The 23332-nt window shown below is 41.1% G+C and overlaps 1 protein-coding gene across 2 annotated transcripts in view; it reads right to left on the bottom strand.

Moving 5' to 3' along the window:
- The window catches only part of PPP2R5B (protein phosphatase 2 regulatory subunit B'beta), a 120939-nt gene that overhangs the window by 92500 nt on the left and 5107 nt on the right, over nt 1-23332 (bottom strand). For both annotated transcript variants that reach the window (XM_063438021.1, XM_063438022.1), the window contains one exon: nt 19865-20199. In XM_063438021.1, coding sequence (XP_063294091.1) covers nt 19865-20057 — 193 coding nt within the window. In that variant the 5' untranslated portion in view covers nt 20058-20199. The remainder of the gene's footprint in view (nt 1-19864; nt 20200-23332) is intronic.

Raw genomic sequence — 23332 nt, 5'->3', positions numbered from 1 at the left:
CGCAGGGTTTCTGGTAAGTGAGTCTCTGAACTTTGAATAGTCCATCTACATGTCGCGGTTTGCTTGAGCTGGCGTCCTTGCCCTGTATTGCCGGTTGTGTCTGTTTGGCCGGTGTGAGCAGACTTTGCCGGGAGTCAGGGGTGCCGCTGGTCGTGGTCTCTCGGTGGTTTTTGGGTGACTCTGCTTGTGTCTCTTCAGCGGGTGTCCGTATACGAAGTGGGAGCCCAAGTTTCTGCAGCAGGGGCTCAGGATCTTCTGCCGACGTCAGTATTGTAGTTACGTCTCCACTGGTCACCACCAGTGATCCCCCCTGCCCCCAGCGATACCTTATGGAGTGTTCTCTTAGCTGTCTGGTGGTTGAGGCCAGCTTCTTCCTTTCCGCTAGAGCAGAGAACGGTATGTCCGCATATATAGAGACCACTTGGCCCTTGTGTTGTACCGGTCCACTTTCCCTGGAACGCTTCATAATCTCTGCTTTGACTGAGATGTCACTGGTTACGGCTATGATATCTCTAGGCGCGGTGCTTGGTGCTGCCGCAGATTTTCTCACTCTAAATGCTGAGCTTATGGCATGTTGTGCAGGGGTGTCTGTGATGCCCATAGCGTTCGTTAGGTCTCTTACAAAGGTAAGTATCATCCCATCAGGTATCTGTTCTGAGACGCCTCTGAGACGCAGATTTTTTCGCCTGTGGCGTGTTTCTAGCGTGGTCACTGCTTGGGTCAGTTGTTGTACCTGAGAGGAGAGGCTCTCCAGTCTGCTGTCTGTGGAATGTATATGTTGAGCTCTGGATGCCTCTCTGTCCTCCATTTCCTGCACCCTGTGGCGGATCATCCCTATTTCAGCCTGGGCTGCCTGTAGGTCTTCTTTCCAGACCTTCCTGAGGTCGGTCAGTAGCCTCCTGATGTCTCCTTTTGTGGAGGGTGTTTCATCTTCCCCTGCCTCAGATAAGCTAGACTCCGCTCTGGAGCATGGCGAGCTCGTCGGGTCTTCCTCCTCCTGAGAGGCCTCTGAAGGCTCCGGCGTCCCCTGCTCCTCCGGCGCCATTTTGGTCTGGCGCTGTGCCGGCGGCCTCTCCAAAGAAAGCCGAATATCTTGCTGCCGGGGAGCTTCTTGTTGGTGAGTTCTCTTGTGTTTGCGCCCCATTGTCACTCTGTGTGGGGGATATCGATTTTAACTTCGGATTTGCTATTTTCGCGGCTGTCTTGTCGAGTATTCTCCCAGGCCCTTACGGAGCTCAGGGGAGACACGTCTGCTTGCTTGCTCTGTAGGCCACGCCCCCCCTAACTTTTTATGGTTTATTCCTATACATATACATTTTAAGTTTAACTCTCAGTCATGCACATTTTTATAAAAAAACAAAACAGCTATAATGAACTGTACATACTTTCTCAGTTTTATGTATCTATAGTCTTATATATACCTTGATTTTATATTTAATTTAACACTCTGTATATCCTATAATGGTCTAGAGTTTTAAGTGTATATATTTTTATGTATATGTATATCCCTGTGCAATGTATTCTTGGCCGTTGCTAACCAAGGGCATATTGATTCTGCCCACCTGATCATAATGGAGGGATGGGGGATTTAAACTTGCGGCTCTCAAGGTTTGAGCATATTCTGCTTGTGGTACATAGGTACTCTGCATAACTACACTGTGTGTATTGTGACCGAAAGCAAGGAATTGTGCTGGAGGGAATCTATACACCTCCCCAGATTTTGCCAGGTTCCTACTTTGTGTAATTAGCCCTAGGGAAATGTGTTATTTTAAAATGAATATTGCACTTTAAATATGTGTATATTTGGGCCCTGGTGTGGAGCACTAGGAGAGTAGGGTGGGCCAGTGCTCCACTCCACATTTTGGAAGTTGCTTGGAACCTACAGGTGAGAAGTTCAGTTCCAGAGTTTCACTCCTAATTTACCTCACCTGAAGAGGATTGTTAATTACAGGTGCTATTAAGTACTCCCCTGCCAAAGGAGGCGAGAGATTGTGTTTTCTGTGAGTGGAAACAGAGAGCTGAAAGTGTGTGTGTGTGTGTCTATATATATATTCACACACAGGGTTATTCATTTCACCCCCGCACTGAAATGAAATCATTTCCCATTGTTCCTCACATACACTGAGAGACACACACACACATACACACACACACACACACACATATATATATATACACACACACAGTGGTGTATTTTGGATTTGTGCTGCCCTAGGCACGACTAAATTCGGGCACCCCCAAAATCTAAATTTGCCCCCCCAATTTGTGTCAAGGCCATTTCTTTGACTAACAGACACAGGCCCTCATTGATACATGCATTGATATACACTCACTGACAGATACACAGTCATTGGCACACACATACAGTCATTGGCACACACTGTTTAACCAACACACACTTTCATTGGCAGACACACACTGACACACCCACTCACCAACGGGCACACACTCTCAGATGGAAAGAGAAAAAATCAGCGCTAGATTGCCACACAAGAAAATAATAGTAAGGCTGCAATCCTTAAAGGGGAGTCCCCTATAATCCCCTAATGATAAGAAATGATGCAAAATAGAACAAAAAAAGGTTGCGCCTAAAATATACAGTAAAACATATAAGAGTGTATATAATAAATAATATAAAATAATACAATTTAATATTGAATGTTAAATGAAATATAAATGGATAATTGGCAATAGTCCAAAGCACTTATCATAAGTCCATAATGGTAGATGCCGTGTATAAGAACAGGGATCCTGAGGCGTAAAATGGGGTGTGTCTTCACAAATGGGTAACTTTTCAGAGCTAGAACCTAGCTCTGATATAACGCACGTGAAGTGGAATAATCCCCACTCAAGGATATGCGGCGTAATATTGATTGGCGAGTATCTGGCTCAGATTCAACGTCCAAGTTGGTATTATTCGACCCAGGGAGATAAAATAAAGTATATAGTGCTCTCTGTATAGTAATTAAAAGGTATAAAAAGAGAATAAATATACTACTCACAGTATATAGAGCAGGCTTGTACTGCTCAATGTAGGCGCTTGGGTGGTATCATCCCCACCTAAGGATTCTTTAGGCTTCTCGTCAGGTAGATAGTATATGTATAGTCCGGTGAAAAAGAAATCAAAATGGCTATAAAATGTTTTATGCCAAAGTATTTTCTTTATTGTAAAATAATAAAATTAATATCTAAACGCGTTTCGCCGCAAGGGCTTCTTCAAGTAGATAATAGTAAAAGAGGGACACACCTGACATGCAATGGTTTATATAAGATACAGTAATGTTTGTAATTTTGAAAATCCCGCAAAAATGACGTCATCAGTAGCATAATATAAAGATACAAATCAAATAACTGAATAAAACATAAATTATTGTACATATAAAGCATATAATATAGGTACATTCATTTAAACACAAAAACGAAGGTTTAAAAGACTTAAAATAACTATTTTAAAATGATCACGTGACGCGCAGCTAAACAGCACTTCCGCGTCACGTGATCGCAATGTGGAACGCATGTTACATTAGAGGTGGCTATTTAGTCTGATCAGGAAAAGATAAGTAAAGCTGTTTGCACATCCACACAGACCGCAGGAACGGGACTGACTGTCTGCTTGCTTATGCAGGCAGATAGCTTATCTCCTGAGCCACCGTTCCTGCGGTCTGTGTGGATGTGCAAACAGCGTTACTTATCTTTTCCTGATCAGACTAAATAGCCACCTCTAATGTAACATGCGTTCCACATTGCGATCACGTGACGCGGAAGTGCTGTTTAGCTGCGCGTCACGTGATCATTTTAAAATAGTTATTTTAAGTCTTTTAAACCTTCGTTTTTGTGTTTAAATGAATGTACCTATATTATATGCTTTATATGTACAATAATTTATGTTTTATTCAGTTATTTGATTTGTATCTTTATATTATGCTACTGATGACGTCATTTTTGCGGGATTTTCAAAATTACAAACATTACTGTATCTTATATAAACCATTGTATGTCAGGTGTGTCCCTCTTTTACTATTATCTACTTGAAGAAGCCCTTGCGGCGAAACGCGTTTAGATATTAATTTTATTATTTTACAATAAAGAAAATACTTTGGCATAAAACATTTTATAGCCATTTTGATTTCTTTTTCACCGGACTATACATATACTATCTACCTGACGAGAAGCCTAAAGAATCCTTAGGTGGGGATGATACCACCCAAGCGCCTACATTGAGCAGTACAAGCCTGCTCTATATACTGTGAGTAGTATATTTATTCTCTTTTTATACCTTTTAATTACTATACAGAGAGCACTATATACTTTATTTTATCTCCCTGGGTCGAATAATACCAACTTGGACGTTGAATCTGAGCCAGATACTCGCCAATCAATATTACGCCGCATATCCTTGAGTGGGGATTATTCCACTTCACGTGCGTTATATCAGAGCTAGGTTCTAGCTCTGAAAAGTTACCCATTTGTGAAGACACACCCCATTTTACGCCTCAGGATCCCTGTTCTTATACACGGCATCTACCATTATGGACTTATGATAAGTGCTTTGGACTATTGCCAATTATCCATTTATATTTCATTTAACATTCAATATTAAATTGTATTATTTTATATTATTTATTATATACACTCTTACACACTCTCAGATACACATAAAATGACATACACACATTGACACACTCACAGGCACACCCATTCTCACTCACAGACACACACTGACAGCTACACTCACTCGTACTCTGCTCCTTCTTTCTCCTATTTTACAAGTACTCTGCTCCCTTTTCTCCTGTTATACAAGTACTCTGCTCCTTCTTTCTCATATTCTACAAGTACTCTGCTCCTTCTTTCTCCTGTTCTACAAGTACTCTTCTTCTTTCTCCTATTTTACAAGTACTCTGCTCCTTCTTTCTCCTATTCTACAAGTACTCTTCTCCTTCTTTCTCCTATTTTACAAGTACTCTGCTCCTTCTTTCTCCTTTTTTACAAGTACTCTGCTCCTTCTTCCTCATTTTTTACAAGTACTCTGCTCATTTTTTCTCCTATTTTACAAGTACTCTGCTCCTTCTTTCTCCTATTCTACAAGTACTCTGCTCCTTCTTTCTCCTATTTTCCAAGTACTCCACTCCCTGCTATCATGTATCCCCCTACCTACTCTAACTCCTACCCTTCCTCTACCCGCGTGTTACACTCGTTCATGAGTGCTAGTGTTCGTATGCATATGCGCGCGCGATACGGGTGCACATGTGTGTTCAGGCAGACACACTCGCGCTTTCGTGCACTCACATCTGCACTAAAATTATTTTTACACCATATCTTCCTTTGTTTTCAGAGTGCTATATATGTCTCATGAGTAAGGACTAGTTAGTTCAGCATTCACATATATTTTAATTCATGTAAATACATAAATGAAAGTACTGGGCTAGCTAATAGAATCCAGGCACACTGGATCGTCAGGCAGGTAGTTTTCTGTAAATAGCTGCAGCTTTAATTAACAGAATTAGAGAAGACATGGAAATCCTAGTATCACAATCTATGAAATAAGCAAAGATAGCTATGGTGCTAGGGTGCCTTTTGGAATGAATACTCCAAGTACCATAACCACTGTGCTTATTACTGATTATTTCTTGTTTGATTGCAGAATGTAGATTAAAACATATTAACAACTTTCTACATACCTTCTAAACCTGCATAAGGCCATTCTGAAAATAACATTTGCATCTGTAAAAAGGTTACAGGATATCCTATGCAGGATGCATTGCTATGCTTTATCTTTACTATGCAATACAAATATAAAGCATAAGTAAATATCAATAACAGTTCTCATGGATGTGCATTAGCTCTGCCCAGACCAGGAAGTGGATCAGCAAATATGGATGTTCCGATTATTTTCATTGGGAGTAGACCACATCCCATAAAACCAGTAGGCTTTTAAGGGACATGTAGTTTAGCACTTGACCACAGTTGCATTTATCAAACAAACTGATTAAACTGTTCCCCCAACATCGTCTGGTTTCTACTCCCACCATAGCCCATTAGATCAAATGGGTATCATCATTCGCGGGTGTCTATACTTCCATTTTTACCTTCCATTATGTAAGAGGTGCTATGGCTTCCAAAGTATACTTGATTGGTTGTCCCTTAAAGCCTTGTTTCTCAACCAGTAGTACGCATATACCTTGGGGTATGTCCACCAAAGGCAGGGGGTATATCAAGAGCTGGCCAGTTGGCCACCATAGTGCCTTACAGGAGGCGGCAGGCTGTGCGCTAAGGCAGAGTAGTCACCTGCTTACCCAGACGGTAGGTGCCTACTCTCCAAAATACAGTGTCAAGTGTGTGCCTGTCACGACTGCTAGTGAGGTACAGCACACAGAACTATGTAACATCTACATAGACAGAACAGAAAATAATAGAACGTAAACCGTTCCTTAGAAAAGCAAAAACAGGACAAGAAAATGCACCCAGGAGCAGAAACCACGACATAGCAATGAACTAGGGAACTTCAGGGATTTAAATATCCCTCCTTTGACTGTGATTGGTCAGAGGGTGACCTCTGACTCCAGAAGGTGTGTGTGCGTCGATGTTGTGACATCACACGCACATTCCCGTGACCCTGGGGGACGGAGCTATATATGGCCGCGACCGCATGGTCGGTGCCATTTTTAATCCAGGCAGACGGGCAGGAGAACCCGGCGGAGTGGCTCCCGACTCAGCGCTGAGCAGGTAAGCTTGGTTCGTCGGTGCGACAGCACCTTGCAGTGAGCCGGGGGCTGTGACAGTGCCAATGTGTGTGTCTGTCAGTGTGTATTAAATCAGTGAGAGTGTGTGTCAGTGAGTGTGTCAAATCAGTGATAGTATGTGTCAGTGTGTGTCAAATCAGTAATAATGTCTGTCAGGGATTGTGTGTCAGAATCTTCTGTGTGCAAATGTGTGTTTGTCAGTTTCCTCTGTGCAAATGTGTGTGTGTCAGTGTCCTCTGTAATTATTGTCTGTCAGTGAGTGTGACTTTTTATCTGTCAGTGTGTGTCAAATCAGTGAGTTTGTCTGTCAGTGAGTGTGTCCTCTGTGTGTTACGCTGTTTGTTTGTTTGTGAGAGTTTACTATGTGTGTAAATGTATGTGCGTCAGTTCCATATGTGTGTAAATGTGTGTCAGTGTTCTTTGTGTGTAAATGTATGTCAGTGTCCTCTGAGTGTAAATGTGTGTGTGTGTGAGTGTCCTCTGTTTGTAACTATGTGTCTCAGTTTCCCCTGTGAGTAACTACTATGCATTATGTGTGTATTATATTTTCATTTTGTAACTTTTGTACTTTAGATTAATAGTCCATATACTCCTCCTTACATACACAATATCCACATTATGTCATATTTATTTTGAAAATATACTTTACTACCTTTAATCAGGATTGTTCTTGAATATGGGATTAATTTAAATATCAGAGTCTATATGTTTCATTTGGAATTTAAAACAATAGAATATTTTCTTTTTAGACCTTTTTAGACCTGCAGGAGTACTTCTTCATAAAAGGTTGAGAAACACTGCGTTAGAGAACATCCTGAACACAGCAGACTGGTCTTTACAATCTACTTTCCTTGATTTTAATTTGCATCACTTTGCAGATCAGATTATTGCTAAGCTTTGAACAAGCATTATAGGAGCCTCTGTGTCTTTAAAGGAACACCATAGGGTCAGGAACACAAACCTGTATTCCTGACCCTATAGTGTTAAAACCACCAAACTATAGCCCCCCGATCCTCTCTTTCCTCCCTAAATATAGTAAAATCTTACTCCTCCTGGCTCTGCTCCTGTTGGCCTGTGAACTGCCTCTGTCTGCTAACATCATCAGAAGTGGTGGTCTGAGACAATCTGAGTTCTTTCCCATAGGAGTGGCTGAGACTGTCAAGGAGGCAGATCAACACAGCCCTGTCTAATCATCATCTCCTCGAGAGGAACTGAATCAATGCATCTCTATGAGGAAAGTTCAGTGTCTCAATGCAGAGGGTGGAGACACTGAATGGCAGTGCTGCACACTAGGCAGGACGGCCCCAGGAAGCACCTCCAGCAGCCATCTGAGGAGTTGCCAGTGACGTTATCACTAGGCTGTAATGTAAACACTGCATTTTCTCTTAAAAGGCCTGAAGGGAATGATTCTACTCACCAAAACAAATACAATAAGCTGTAGTTGTTCTGGTGACTTTAGTGTCCCTTTAATAAAAGCATGACTTTACATTGTAAGAAATGTATAAGAGTAAAATCTGGTAATTTTATTAAAGTCATGATTTTATTAAACACAGAGACAGTGATGTTTTTTCTTGTTATTCTGTATGTTAATTTTGTCCTTACACTCTGTTTCTCTATGCAATATGTTATGTTTTCTACTCATGTGTGATGTATATACTGAGTTTTAAAGTGCAATTGTATTCTTTTTTTATTTGTACTTTGGAGATATTACTATATTTGTTTTCTTTTCTAGCTATATTTTTCTCATTATGGCCACCTTCCTCTTGGAAGCTGTTCTCCTGTCACACTTCTCCATTTGTTTCGGAGGTTCTGATTCTAGTTTAACGCTTGGGTTCTTCGGGATTGCAAGAAAGAGGAAGATGGTTGACTTTTTACACCCCAAAATCACTGAATATTCAGACTGTAATCTCTGTAGACTCAGATGTTGATTATTCCAATCTGCCGTCTAGCTGAATAAGCCAGGTATATGATCTATATATTGTTCTGAAGGAAGTAGTGGCAAACGTCTCGAACCAGGTTCATTATAACTTTGGATTTCATGCGCCGAGGTAGTTGATGTATTGCACCATGGAGATATTGTATATTTTCAACAGGATGGGGCATTGGAATATCTGGGGGAAGACTGAGACTGACCCAACCAGTAGTTCTAGGCAAGGTTCCTCCACCTTGGACCATGCGCGCGGGGCACTCCCGGAACATCCATAGTGTATGACGTACAAGTGTGCGCCAATGCACCGGACGAGATGGGAGATGATGCCTTAGCGCGCATGCGCATAGACCTAGTTGCGCGCGGAGATTTGAATACTTATAAGGAACACGGGAAGGACCTACAACTCATCCCCAGCTCCTGAGGAAGTCCCGAGTACTGTGGGACGAAACGCGTTGAGCCAGAAGACGACAGCCCAGAGACCTGATTACCGCCATGGTGTATATTCTACTCCAGGTATCCCCAACATTGTCCATCATTGCAGAATCGGATGCATGCTTCGATTCACCCAGTGGGTTCAGGCTTAGGCGAAGTGGGACATATGCCTGTGGAACCTGTGTGGTCGACGTCTGTGCCTAGAGAAAAACGTGCACTATGGAATGATAGATGGAGGTCATCATAGTTATCGGACTCATGAAAAAGCATCATAAATGATAAAGAAGTATTCATCCATACGAACAACCAATTTATTGATTTGCAAACTAAAGGTTTAAATATTTAAGTATAAAAAAAGTAAATTTTACATTATAAATCTATATTAGTTACATTAGTACACCAAAAAGGCATGACAACTGAAATTTATTTTCTGTCCTGTCATCCAGGGCCGCCATCAGGGGGTGACAACCATGATGGTTGTCACGGGCCCTGCTTTGGCAGTCCCGGGCCCCACATTGCCTCTCTGCACATATATATATAACGATCATCGCTACATATATGTGCTGCTGCGAGCCCCCAGCTCCCTGCACTTGCAGAGGGGGCCCAGCGGACTGCAGCTGTACATTACAGCTCTTCCCTCTCTGTAACTCCCGCGAGACGCGCGGCCGTCAAAGCGTTGCCATGGGTTACCATGGCAACTCTCCGCGCGGCACGCTCGCAGGAGTTACGGAGAGGGAAGAGCTGTAATGTACAGCTGCAGTCTGCTGGGCCCCCTCTGCAAATACAGGGGAGCCGGGGGGCCCCACCATGCCACCGGACCACCAGGGATGGAATCTCCTCACTCCCTGGACCAGGTAAGTGGGGGTTGTGGGGGGGAATGCTCCATTTACACTACATGCATACACTAACACACACTCTGCATTCATTACACTCACACACACTGCATTCATTACACTAACACACACTCTGCATTCACTACACTAACACACACACTGCATTCATTACACTAACACACACTTTGCATACACTACACTAACACACACTCTGCATTCACTATACTAACACACACCCTGGATTCACTACACTAACACACACCCTGGATTCACTACACTAACACACACCCTGGGTTCATTACACTACCACACACTCTGCATTCACTACACTAACACACACTCTGCATTCACTACACTAACACATACTGCATTCACTACACTAACACACATACTGCATTCACTACACTGACACACACTTTGCATTCATTACACTGACACACACTGCATTCATTACACCGACACTGCATTCATTAAACACTAAAGTTCATTACACACTAACATTCATTACACTGACACTGCATTCATTACACACTAACACACTCTGCATTCATAACACACTAACACACTGCATTCACTACACTATGCACACACTCTGCATTTACTACACTATGCACACACTCTGCATTCAATACACTGACATATACTATGCATTCACTACACTGGCACACACTCTGCATTAACTTTACACACCGCATCCACTACACACAAATCCTGCATTAACTGTACACACACTACATCCACCACACATTCAAACACTCTGCATTCACTATACACAGACACTGTGTCTAATACACACACTACATCCATTAAACACATTGCATTTAGTACACACAAAAACTACATCCACTACATCACTGTACACACACTACATCCACTACACAAACACACTCTGCGTTCACTATACACACTGCATCGGCTACACAAACACACACTCTGCATTCACTGCTCAAACACTATCTAATACACACAAACACTACATCCATTACACACATTTTAATTAACTTCCACTATACACACCACATTCAGTCCTGCATCATTGTCAGCGGACTAGGTAGGAGTCCTGTGGGCGAACTCGTGGGCGGGCCCGAGGGGGGGGGGGCAGACCATGTGCTTTGTCAAAATTTCTGATGGCATGCCTGCTGTCATCTATTGGAAATGCAATGTGATTTGCAATGTTTCTGCAATAGTGATGATATTTACAATAGAGCTTTTACATTTTGATAACAGCAGAGGACAGCTGGATCGATAGTTAAAGAGGTCCAACAATAAAACTGATGTGTGTAGTCTTTGTGTAGTCTATGCTTCTAAGGTGCTTGTTAAGCCTCTGTCTCTGGATGCTCATGAAATCTTGGGATAATGGGGAAGCATTAGCCTGAGCAGCAATGGGTGGCTGTGACTGGCTATGAGTGTCAACTGACCTCTTTCAACCTTTCAGAATGTCCATACTGGTATGGCTAGAAGGACATATGTCATCTCTACCTACCTATATTTCGCAGTTTTCATGTTGAAGTTGTTTGGGTGCTTAGATTATTATCAAAGGACAACTCCACACCCATAAAGCATTTCAGCGTGCTCAAGTGCTTTATGGTTGAGGAGTATTCTGTTAAAAAGGCCCTTTATATTTCTCATAGCAATGAGCACTTTTCTTATTAAATAATGAAACCCCTGGCTGTCAATGTGACAGACAGGGAGGTTAGCTTCTGGATTCCATTAGCTCCCCTGACCAGATGTTAGTGGCAGGAGCACTCTACTTAAGAGGACATGCCTCCCCCTTATATCAGACCAGCATTCTCTCTGAAAGCGGTGCAGAGGCACAAGCAGACGTGCATGCATGCACAGGGAGAAAGCTTCAGAGACTTCTCAATGATAAAACTCAAAGTTTCTTCTGGGGGAAAAGGAGAGGACTTGCAAAAGACTGCAGTTCATAAGATATATAACCCCAGTAAAAACATGCATGAGAAGTGCACACATGTCTTCATTGGGCGTATATCTACTATATAGTCCTTTATGTATGCATTTAACCACACTAACCAGCGTACCATAGAGTAATGCTGAATAGGCACATGTGCACTTGAGCATTCCCTCTACAGTGCCTACTGAAGTGCCTACATGGCATGCTCGGAGTGTGCCAGGGCAGAAAAAAAAATATATATATATATATTTTTTTTTTTTAAATAAGCACAAACCATAGTTAACATTTAGCTAATTTTAAGCTTATGCAAAATACTCACATTTTACAGTCAGTGGTTTTTCATGTATATAAATGATATATTGAGGGAGATTTATCAAAATGTTCTAAAAAGTGGTGCAAAAATGTTAAAGGGGAGAAGTCACCAGTGGAACATGTCTGCTGGTTACACTAGTTTCCGAGGTCCTTTCCCCATTATTATTAGTATATTAGACCACTTTTTAGAACAGAATACTTTGATAAACCCTCTCCATTGTAATGTATAATTATATAAACAAATAAAGAATACACTGCACAGCAGATCATGCAAATTAACACTGATGCAGTGAACGGTATAATGTTGTGTTAATAGCCTGAAAATGAAAATGCTGCCCTTTATAATTATCATAAATATCTGTGCAAATGCATTCACAATATTTAACAATCTACGATAATAGCACATATTTAGTTGTAGTTAATGGTGTTTATAGTGTGTATTATCAGTTATAGAAAAGATAAGATAAGTAACTGTGTGATAATGCATATTATTTAGATAGAGGGCTGTAAGTATATCAGACGTGCCTAGGGTATCTGCATAAACGTCCATGGAAATTTCAGCTAATTTCTACATAAAGCAAACGTTATTAATTCTTCTACATGCCTTACAACAGGACAATATATACTCTGTATACAGAATGCTTCTCTAGAATGATGATGAAAATTTATAAACTAATATGATGCACACTGGTGTAATCTTACAGTATATATATACACACACATATAGCTGTATTCAAGATCATTCAACTCCCATTGAAAATTTAGGTTTATTGTCAAAATTTACAGACAAGGTCTTCTTTAGGTGCATCAGATGTGCTTTGAGCTGGAACACTTGAAATACCTAAACTGGCTAGGGGTTTGTTGAGTGTCATGTTTAATTGCATGTTAGAAATATTACTAAGTCAAAAGAATGGTCCACAAAGTTAAGAGAAGAGATCATCACCTTTTATAAACAAGGAACAGGATATAAAAAGATAGTGAAGGCACTGATTGTTCCTAGAGACCCTGTTGGAAGCATAGTTCGCAAGTTCAAAGTTGAAGAAACAGTGATTACACTACCTGACAAGGCAGAAAAAGGAAGCTATCAATGGCTGCAACCATATTTCTGAGAAAGCAGGTTGTGAAAAGACCTGCAGTAAGACTAGGTGGCAACAGGACTAGGTGGCAACAGGCACTGAGGTTTCAGTGAGCACAATAAGGCGCGTATTAAAAGTAAAAGGTTTCTGGGGGCGGAGCCTGACTGCCTAGCTAAGCAGACGTGTGCTGAGTGTGCTCCTGCACTAAGCACAATAAATCAAATATTTCACACAGTCAGACTGAAAATATCAGCACAAAAGCAGATTAATCGAAGTAAGGACACATTGATGCACCCAACGATATCGGACTTGGTACCCTCCTAGCCTGATTCGATTGAGTGACAACTTTTAAAGGCCTTCAAGCACGGAAGGCAGCCACTCTCCAGACGCTGTCTCTGCTTGACTAATTCCGACATTCAGCTCCTCACCCCAGCCTCATACTACTCAGCACAGCTCCCGTGGCCCATCGCTGAGTTGTCAGGTTATGCTGGGGCCTCAGAGGCAGCACCGTCGTGTGAGGTTGAGTAGATTGCTGTGGGGCCACATGGTCTGCAGAGCCAGTTGTCTGGGAGTTCAGCACCAACCTTCACAGGCAATATTGTGCAGGGGTGCACCTGGCAACCACAACCAATGGGACAACCATTCGAGAGGTCAACCGCCCTCCTACAGACTGGGCATCAGATGAGGGCATGGGAAATTTCTCGCTGCCCATAGGCGTTCTGTAATGTATCCATTAACCTGGGACTCATTCCAGTACACTCTTTACGGGACGCTCTCCTGACTTTTTTATTTTTTATTTTTTTACTCATCTCATTATTATTTTTATCAATTTCTTTTAATATATCTCTTTCTTCCTTTTTTTAACGGGCACCCAGTCCTATCTCTAAAAATAATTGTCTGGTTGGGTTTATATTGCTGTATAATAGCCACACACATAACTCTAAGTTTGTGACCCCAGTGGCCATGTACTTATACACTCAGGCTATATAATTGCGTGTCCCCTTATGTGCAGACCTACATCACACCCATCCTACCACGGCTTTTAAACAAGCACAGTACAGCTATTCTGTTTCTCCCAGTCTCTCGGGTATAAGCCAGATAAAAGCTCGCTAACTTGAGTAGTACTCCTGTAACTCAATTTATGGGAACCTTTCATGTACCGTTGCCTTCTTTGTGATTTTAAAACCTGATCATATTCCCACTTCCCCATTTAGCCTAGTTATGTACCTCGAGTATTGGTTAGTTTTTCTTAACTATTATCCTCAGACTTATCTCACTCAGTAAGACCTCAGCATAAAGCACTAGGTCCCAAGGGTTCCTAAATCACATGTCTATTTGTCTCACCCTATGTATTATCATACTTTATGTTTATTGATTTGACATCAACGTTCTACTGTTTAATGCTTTTTAAGTACAAAATCGTGCTGATTCTCACATGCCAATGCTTCTGTTCCATTATGTTGATATAACTGAGCTTTCTTTTGCTGTTGTGGCATTACAGGCACTTTTGTATTTATCTGGGCAACAAAAATAAAGAATAAAAAAATAAAATAAAAAAGTAAAAGGTTTTCATGCCAGAACTCCAAGACTTACACCACTACTGACCCAAAAGCACAAGAAAAGTCGGCAGCAATCTGCTCAAAATCATTAAGTCACAAGAGTTTGGGATTCTGTTCTATGAAGCAATGAAACAAAACTGGAACTTTTTGACCCAATAAATCAGCAGTATGTCTGGAAGAGGAACAATGAATCATATGTTGAAAAGAACACTCTGCGTACAGCCAAGCATGGTGGTGGCTTGGTGATGCTCTGGGACTGCAAACCAGCAGCATGTAGAAGGCAAGATGGATTAATTGAGGTATCAGGAAATCTTAAGAGAAAACGCCATGCCGTCTTTGAGGACGTTGAAGCTTGGGTGTCATTGGACCTTCCAATAAGACAATGATCCCAAGTATACCTTAAATTCCACTAAGGCTTGGATGCAGAAGAAGTCCTAGAAAATTCTACAGAGGCCATCACTGTCACCTGACTTAAACCCCAGAGAAAATTCCTGGTGGGATCTGAAGAAGGACGTTGCAGACCCCAAAATATTACTGAAGTGGAATCCCTTGCTCATCTTAGCAATGGGCTAAGTTTCCTCAGGAATGCTGCCAGAAGCTGTTGTCTGGCTATTCATCTCATCTGCAGCCAGGGGCGTATTTGCCGCGAGGCAAACAAGGCATTTGCCTTGGGCGGCATTTTCCAGGGGGCGGCAAAAAAAGCCGCCCCCAAACGCCCAGGGCAAATGCCTTGTTAGCCTTGCGGCTAACAGACATCCTGGGCTGGTGGCTGCTGGGCTGGTTGCTGGGCGGGCGGGTGGCTGGCGAGGGAGCACTTCCTCTGAGCTGTCTGCTCAGCTCCCTCGCGCGCCGCAGAGTGAGGCTGGGAGCCGGAATATGACGTCATATTTAGGCTCCGCCTCCCAGCCTCACTCTGCGGCGCGCGAGGGAGCTGAGCAGACAGCTCAGAGGAAGTGCTCCCTCGCCAGCCGCCCGCCCGCCCAGCAACCAGCCCAGCAGCCCGACCGGCAGCCCCACTAGACCCCAGGGAGAGGGAGAACCCCCCCAGCATTCCCAAAGGTAAGGTATTTTTTTTGCTACTTTGGAAGGGGATGTAACCTTGATACATTTTGGAAACAATTACTAATTCCTATAAGTATTACTAAGGTTACTAAGGTAGATTCTGACTCATTTGTATTACCTTCCTAAATAGTGGTTTACCTCAATTTTTTTTAGACTTTTTTTTTTTTAGAAATACCACACAACATTTACCCTAGCATCTATTAAAGGATTTTTCAATATATATTGGAATTGGTTACATGTGAGGGTATTGTGTTTTAGATTTCCTCTTTTTTTTAATTGTTCACAGATTGTTATTTGGAGAATTTCTCACTTTAAGTTATATGCTCTTAGTTTAAAAGGGCTATTCAACGATTTTGGTTCCTCTTTTTTTGGAACATATTTTGCATTCTTAATTAGGGTCAGGCCCTTACCAGTTGGATAGTCCCCAATTTAGAGACCTTATTACTTTTCCTTTTTCCTCTCTTCTTAGCTCATTCACTGAGAACTATTAGCTGACGGTTTTAGCCAATGCAGTGCAGGGCTTAGCCCAGGAAAGCTAACAGAAGCTCATCTTAAGGAGCTTCCAGCTCTCCCATATTAGTAGTAAAAGTGTGGGGCGCCATTCTAAATCACTATGACTCTTAACAATGGGGTGGGCACCCGAGCCTTACTGGCACCATAACCACTACTGCACGCTACAGTGATTATGGTAATTGGAGTGTTGCTTTAAATGTCCTGAGAGGTATATATAATGTAGCATATTCACAAAGCAGAGAAAGGCAAAGCAATTACACATTCTGGAACTAAATAAATTATTTGTAAATAACATTCAACTTTCCAGGTAGTCTGATTTGCCCTAAATTTGGGATTTTATTTGCAAAATCCTATTTAGTGAATAATCCCCATTGTTGCTTATAACACTGCTCTGTCTAATTTCTAATAATACATATGCTGTTATATATTATTTAGTTTAGTAATAAATTATATGTACATTTTTAATTAGCATTATGTTCAGTATCATAGACAATTTATAAAATTATTCATACTTTTCTAATTAGCATTATGTTCTGTATTAGAGACAATTACTTTCTGTATATAGACAATGTAGATTATCTATACACTGACAGACGGGTAATATATAAAGGGATATAAAATGATGATGCATTATCGTACCTATAATAAGGATAATAAACACACTGATTTGTATAAAAACACAGAGTTATTCTGAACATGCCGCAATATATAATTATGGACATTGCTATACGTTGCTAATTAACAATCTGATATATAGTAGAAGCTGTGAATGGTATATCCATTCTTACATCCTTATTAAGCAGACAGCACCAATATAGATTTGCAGATGTTTTTTTTTTCAAGCGATCTATGATTTCATTTTGTCTTCTTTATCCTAAAATTTGAAATTCAACTTTATGGGGCACTCTCAGAACCATTAAAACTACATCATGTAAGCGTCAGCTTATGTTCTCAGCCAGCGAAGTCAGTCTAAACACAGATGGAATTGATCTGCTTAGAGGGACTGGAACAGGGGTAGTAGGAGTACACAGGTAAGTGTCAAACAGGCTGACTGTAACATTTATGGTGCCTAGAGTGATCCTTTGACTCTCTAAGAACACTCCAGACACCATCACAACTTAAGTGCATTTGATTTGGCCTCATATTCTTTCTGTATTTTTCTATATGCTTAAAAAGGAAAATAGCTTTGCAGCATTGTGTAGCAGATATGACTACCCACAACCAATCACTGTCCTCTAATTATTTTACCCCTTGGCATGAATTTGAAATACTATCCAGAAGAGGACAGTGATTGGCTGTTCGGACATAGTCAAGTCAGCAGCACAGTTTACACTGTGTGTCTGTCTCTGTGTCTGTGAATGGATGTGTGTATGTCTGTGAGTGAATGTGTATCTGTTATTGAGTGTGTGTGTCTGTCAGTGAATGTGTGTGTCTGTTAGTGAATGCATGTCACAATGGTTTTACACTGGTTTCTCATTGGCCGAGCTACACTGTGTATCTTCCAATCAGGAACATATTTTGTGAAAATGTTAATGGGGTTATGCTACAGAAAGCTGTCAAATATATTTTTTAAAATAACAACTAAAGAGAATTGAATGGGGAGAAAAACACAGAAAGAATGTTAGGCCAAAGCCAAATACACTTAAATTGTATTGGTGTTTAAATAATCCTGAAAAAATGATCCTGGGAACTATAACAGAATACAAACTATCTATAGACCAATAGGAGTTGATTTATTAAACTGAGAATTCTTCAATTCAGCTTTCTTTCATCACAACGTTTTTGGTGTAAAATGTGATTTTCCTTTGTAGGTTTGAATGTGTCCATGTCTGTCACTGTGTATCTATGAATGAGTGTGTTTCTGTTACTGTGTCTGTGAGTTAATGTGTGTGTCTGTCACTGTGTCTGTGAATGGATATGTGTGTGTCTGTTAGTGAATGTCTGTGAGTGTGTGTGTATCTGTTGAGTGTGTGTCTGTCCGTGAATGTGTGTGTCTGTTAGTGATTGCATGTCACTGTATATGTATCTGAGAGTGTGTGCCTGTCAGTAATTGGGTGTGTCAGTGTTCGTCTTAAACAGAGAGGGGTGGGGCACATTTAGACTGGGGTGTGCCTGAGTTTTGTTACGCCTAAGGCAGCACATATCAAAAAGACACCACTGGGGCATTGTGCACCCTTCTCTATATACATATAACAAACATGTCTGCTGCTCTATAAATTAATGATGACATTTGCAATTCTTTGATCAATTCCTGACAATTACCAGCCGAGATGGAAATTTCTATCTAAATTCATTGTAACTAGCTGTTTAGTGGAAAGATCTCTAAATAACGCTAAGTCTATTTCGAGGTAAAGCAATATGAACAGGACAAAAGGAAAACAAAAGGGATGAGAGAAATTGGGAGGAATAGAACACCAGAGAGAAGAGCAGCAGGTTTGATTCAACCTCTTAGGGAGACATTAGAAGAGAAGATAATGCTATCCGAACTCTGAGAGGTATTGATCTGAGAAAAAGCATCTGAGTTAATAGATAAAGAGGGTGGAGGGAAAGGGAGGAGAACTGGATTGCAGAGTCGGAGATAAAGAACAAGGGAGAAAAAGTGGCAGAGCAAGAGGGCAGGAAGTACACAAGAAAAAGAGTAAACAATAATAAATATGAAATCCCTACCAAACGTCACAGATTTGGTAGGACAGTCCCAATTTGGTACTCCAATTCCACTGTCCCGGTTTGTTATCTGGGGTTGCACTTCTGAGAACACCAGAGACAACTGCCCAATAATGTGCAGTTCGTTAGTTGCCCTCATGTTGTAAAACCTGAACTCAGGACTTTCAATACATATGAAGAGCAACAGCTCTTTGCATGTGGGCTAAACGTGGGACTAGCCAGTGCAGCTGAAGTGTTTCACTAACCCACCACCTAGTGTAGGGGTGCCCAAAAGGTAGAGCCTCAGATGTTTTAAAACTACAGCTTCCAAGATGATTTTTAATTCTAAAGACAAGCAAAGCATCATGGGAGCTGTAGTTCTACAATATCTGGGGATCTACCTTTTGGGAACCCCTGACCTAGTGGCCCACACCACATTCGTTTTCCCCATTCATATATCCCAATGTATACTAGTGGTTCTAAATGTTTCTTGACAAAGACTAAAAATCTGTGCATGGCATTTGATGGGCAATTGCATTCTGCAATAATAAAATTAGTTCAGTGACTCGCTCAATTGTAATATATTATGTACAAAAACTAATAATGCAATACATCTTAATGAGACTCTCTCCAGAGTAAGAAATATCTAAATTGAGCTGGGGAAGCAAAGCCATTACAGTAAACAGTCCATTGTGGGCGATCGCCTGAAGTCTAGAAAATATTATGCGCTTGTTCCAACCAATAGGGATCTAATAAATTGTGATTGACAAAAGGACAGATATAAAATGATGCACTGGAGTCAGAGGGGTTTTGAGTTAAGTAGAAGAGAGAGACACACACAAATGCACTCACCTTTCAGAGGGGGCAAAGGGGTTAGCTCCTGCTGTTTGCTCTGGTAGCGAAATTGAGAAGAACTGTGTGACCTGCGCTGTCGGGAGCGACGGAGGGAACGTCTGGAGAATCCATCAACTTTGTCTGCTGCCAGGACTGGGGACAGACCCGGGGAGGATGGACTGGTCGGGGTGAGAGGAAGCTTGGTCTCCATTAGTACAAGATGGTACGAGCAAGGCCTTTATGGTCTCTGTTAGTTGGCAGTATGGGACGGTGGAAGCACACAGAGTCGGCCTAGTAATTCAGACCCAAGTGAGTACTTGTAAAACCAGGACTGGCCATGGCATTTGGTGATCCTGCAGTAAATATAATATCGGTGTTAATTTGTCAGCATCAGTTTTATTTTTAAAAACATTTAAAAATTATAAAGACCACTATAAAAAATTAAAAGACTATTAAAGAATATTAAAATTAAATAAACAAACTGTGATATTATATATTATACATTATTTAATTTTTGGCAACAGTTTTTTCATGCATGTGTCCAACTGCTTCCTGTTTCAGTATAACCTTACTCCTGTATATATTACAGCAGTGCACATCACCATTAAAGGGTATCTGCATGCCCCAAACTACGTATGTGCTTTTGAAAGAACATTAATAGAACACTATAGGGTCAGGAACACAAACATGTATTCCTGACCCTATAGTGTTAAAACCACAATCTAGCCCTATTACTCTATAGTAAAATCTTACTTGTATTCAAGTCTGCAGCTGCTGCCTCTCCCCTGATCTGCCTGCTTGGCTGACATAATAAGAAGTGATTCTCTGAGCCAATCACAATGCTTTCCCATACGTTTGGGTAAGACTGTCAAGGAGACAGATCAGGAGCAGAGCCAGCATTTTCTCTGAAAAGACAATGTTTACTGTAGTTGTTCTGGTGAGTATAGTGTCCCTTTAAATTTAATCTATACATTGTATTAGCAGATTTGCTAGCAAGTGAATCGATTGAGAGAAAAAAATAAAAAAATAGGTCTTCCTCCTACTTCTCATTTAAATCTCCGGCATAGACTCTATTCTATACCAGCATAGATATGACGGACTAGGGAGAGCAGAAAAAAACTCCCAAATAATGGACAGGTCAGTACCCCTTCTTGGTTTCCTATGTAAACAGTAAATAGTGTGTTGTATGTCTTCTGTTCTATTGGCACAGACCTAGCTAATCCCTGGTTATTCATTTGACCTTTCACTTGTTTACTCAGTTAATTCATTCTTTAATCCCTGGATATCAGCTTGTTCCTCACTACACTTACCTATATTTCATATTTTGCTTATCTAGTTCGTTATTACATTTATCCTGATTTTGTCTTCATATATACTGTTGTGTAACATTGTCATTGACATTGCATGTTTGAGTCACAAGTAATCCAGCTGAAAATGGGAATTCGCAGCATTCAGGTTAAAGGAACACTGTAGGCACCCAGACCACTTCAGCTCATTGAAGTGGTCTGGGTGCAGTTTCCCTTTTGCACTTAGTGCTGAAATGTTAGACATAACATTCCATAGAAACTGTAATGTTTACATTGCAGCTCTAAGTCTGTCCTCAGTGGCTGTCTACCAGACAGTCACTAGAGGGCTTCCTGAATTGAAACAGACCTTTGGTTCGATATCTGTTGCTGGATGACCTCATGCTTTGCATGAAGACCTCCAACGTCAGATTTTTCCCCACAGGAAAGCATTGATTAATGCTTTCCTGAGGGGAAATCCTTATACGAACACGGCCATTTCCAGGCGGCATGGGGACGAGCCTGACCCAGCGCCAATGGACATCGGCACTGGTTCCAGGTAAGTGACTGAAGAGCTTTTAACATCTTCAGCGTAGCGGGAGGGAGGCACCTTAGAAACCAATAGTGCCAGGAAAACGGCTTTGTTTTCCTGGCACCATAGAATCCCTTTAAGCAGAGTAGGCACCTGCCCACAGACACCTGTCCTGTAGTGGGGTGCCTATTTAGAGCACTTTTAATGTGCCTTCTTGGAGCTCAGGTGGGAGTGAGGGAAGAGAAGTACCATGAGCCTTTGCCAGTAATAACACTGCAGGAACAGTTATAGAGGGAGTAAACCTCAATGCTGTCCCAGCTCCTCCAGTGTCTGTGTGTGAGGCTGGACAGGAAGTGGAAGGGATTATTTCCCATCTGCCCACTAACAGCCTCACACACAGAAAGTGACTTGCAGGAGTTAGTTATAGGATGGTGAGTACTTTTCAAATTTACCCTTCAAACTCCTCTGTACCCTTAACCCTCCCCACTTTTCCACTAACCCTAAATTAAGCCCCTGTCAAAACCTAAACAAACTGTGCAATCAAAGCCTAAACTTGAATCAAATTATTTACCTTAATCCACCCAGTTATCCTCATCTTAAAAATCATACACACCATGTACCCCAATACTAAATTTATTCCCACTTTAACCCTAAACCCAATGACCACATACCTCAAAAATAACCCCTCACACATTTAATCCTCTTAACACTAAACATTCTAATTTAACTCTATTACCTCCTCCCCCCTTTACACTAACTATTTCTAACATTATATTTAACACTGCATGGATTTACACAGGTATATACACTGACTATACTTACAGATCATAAATAGTGTTTTTAACTCTAAAGTGTCAGGAATCTTTAAGCCTTGTTTAAAATACAGATTTACTATTTTATTAGTAAGTCACCCCCTTGCCCACTCCCACTCACACCCCTAACATTAAAGTGTTCCTCCTTGTTCACTTGAAATGTTGGAAAAGTTTGAAGTTGCAAATTAAAAATCGAATGCAGTGATTAAGTGTTCAGCGAGCAACTAACTATAAAGACGTCATTGCAAATCAATATGCTGATCAATGTTGTAGCAGCAAAAAGAAAAGTACAGAGAAAATGACATGTTATGTTTTCCTTCTTCATAGTCTTCCAGAAAAAGGGTAGACAACCGTCGGCACTCCAGATGCTCTTGCAGCCATAACTCTGGGAAAGCATCAGAGAAGATGTAGTCCACCACATCTGGAGTGCCAAAGTTTGCCCTACCCCTGCTTTAAAATATGTAGTCATCGCGAGCAATATGAACCAATCATTCGTTATTTCTGCAGTCTCCGAATCACTAGTTACGATGTAATGATAATTAACGCATTTAATCTCCAGTCTCGACCACCTACATTTTACACTTCTAATCCTTATCAGCTTCAACCTAACCCAAAGTAACCTTCACATTATCTACCTAATACAAAATAACTACCAACTACTTATCCACCTAACCAAAAACAACATACCTACACTAACGTCCACTGATTACCCACTTTACCCACAATAATCCACATTTTACTCATAGAAACCAAAGTAGCCCACAACATCTTACCCATTTAACCTAAGTAAGCTTCACCATACTCATCAAACCTAGAACAATCCGCATATCGGGATAGTAACCCAAACCTTCCACATCTA

Source organism: Pelobates fuscus, chromosome 12 (genome assembly GCF_036172605.1).
Source record: "Pelobates fuscus isolate aPelFus1 chromosome 12, aPelFus1.pri, whole genome shotgun sequence".
Taxonomy (NCBI): domain Eukaryota; kingdom Metazoa; phylum Chordata; class Amphibia; order Anura; family Pelobatidae; genus Pelobates; species Pelobates fuscus.
Note: the sequence above shows the minus strand (reverse complement) of the source record. Positions and strands in the feature narration are given on the sequence as shown.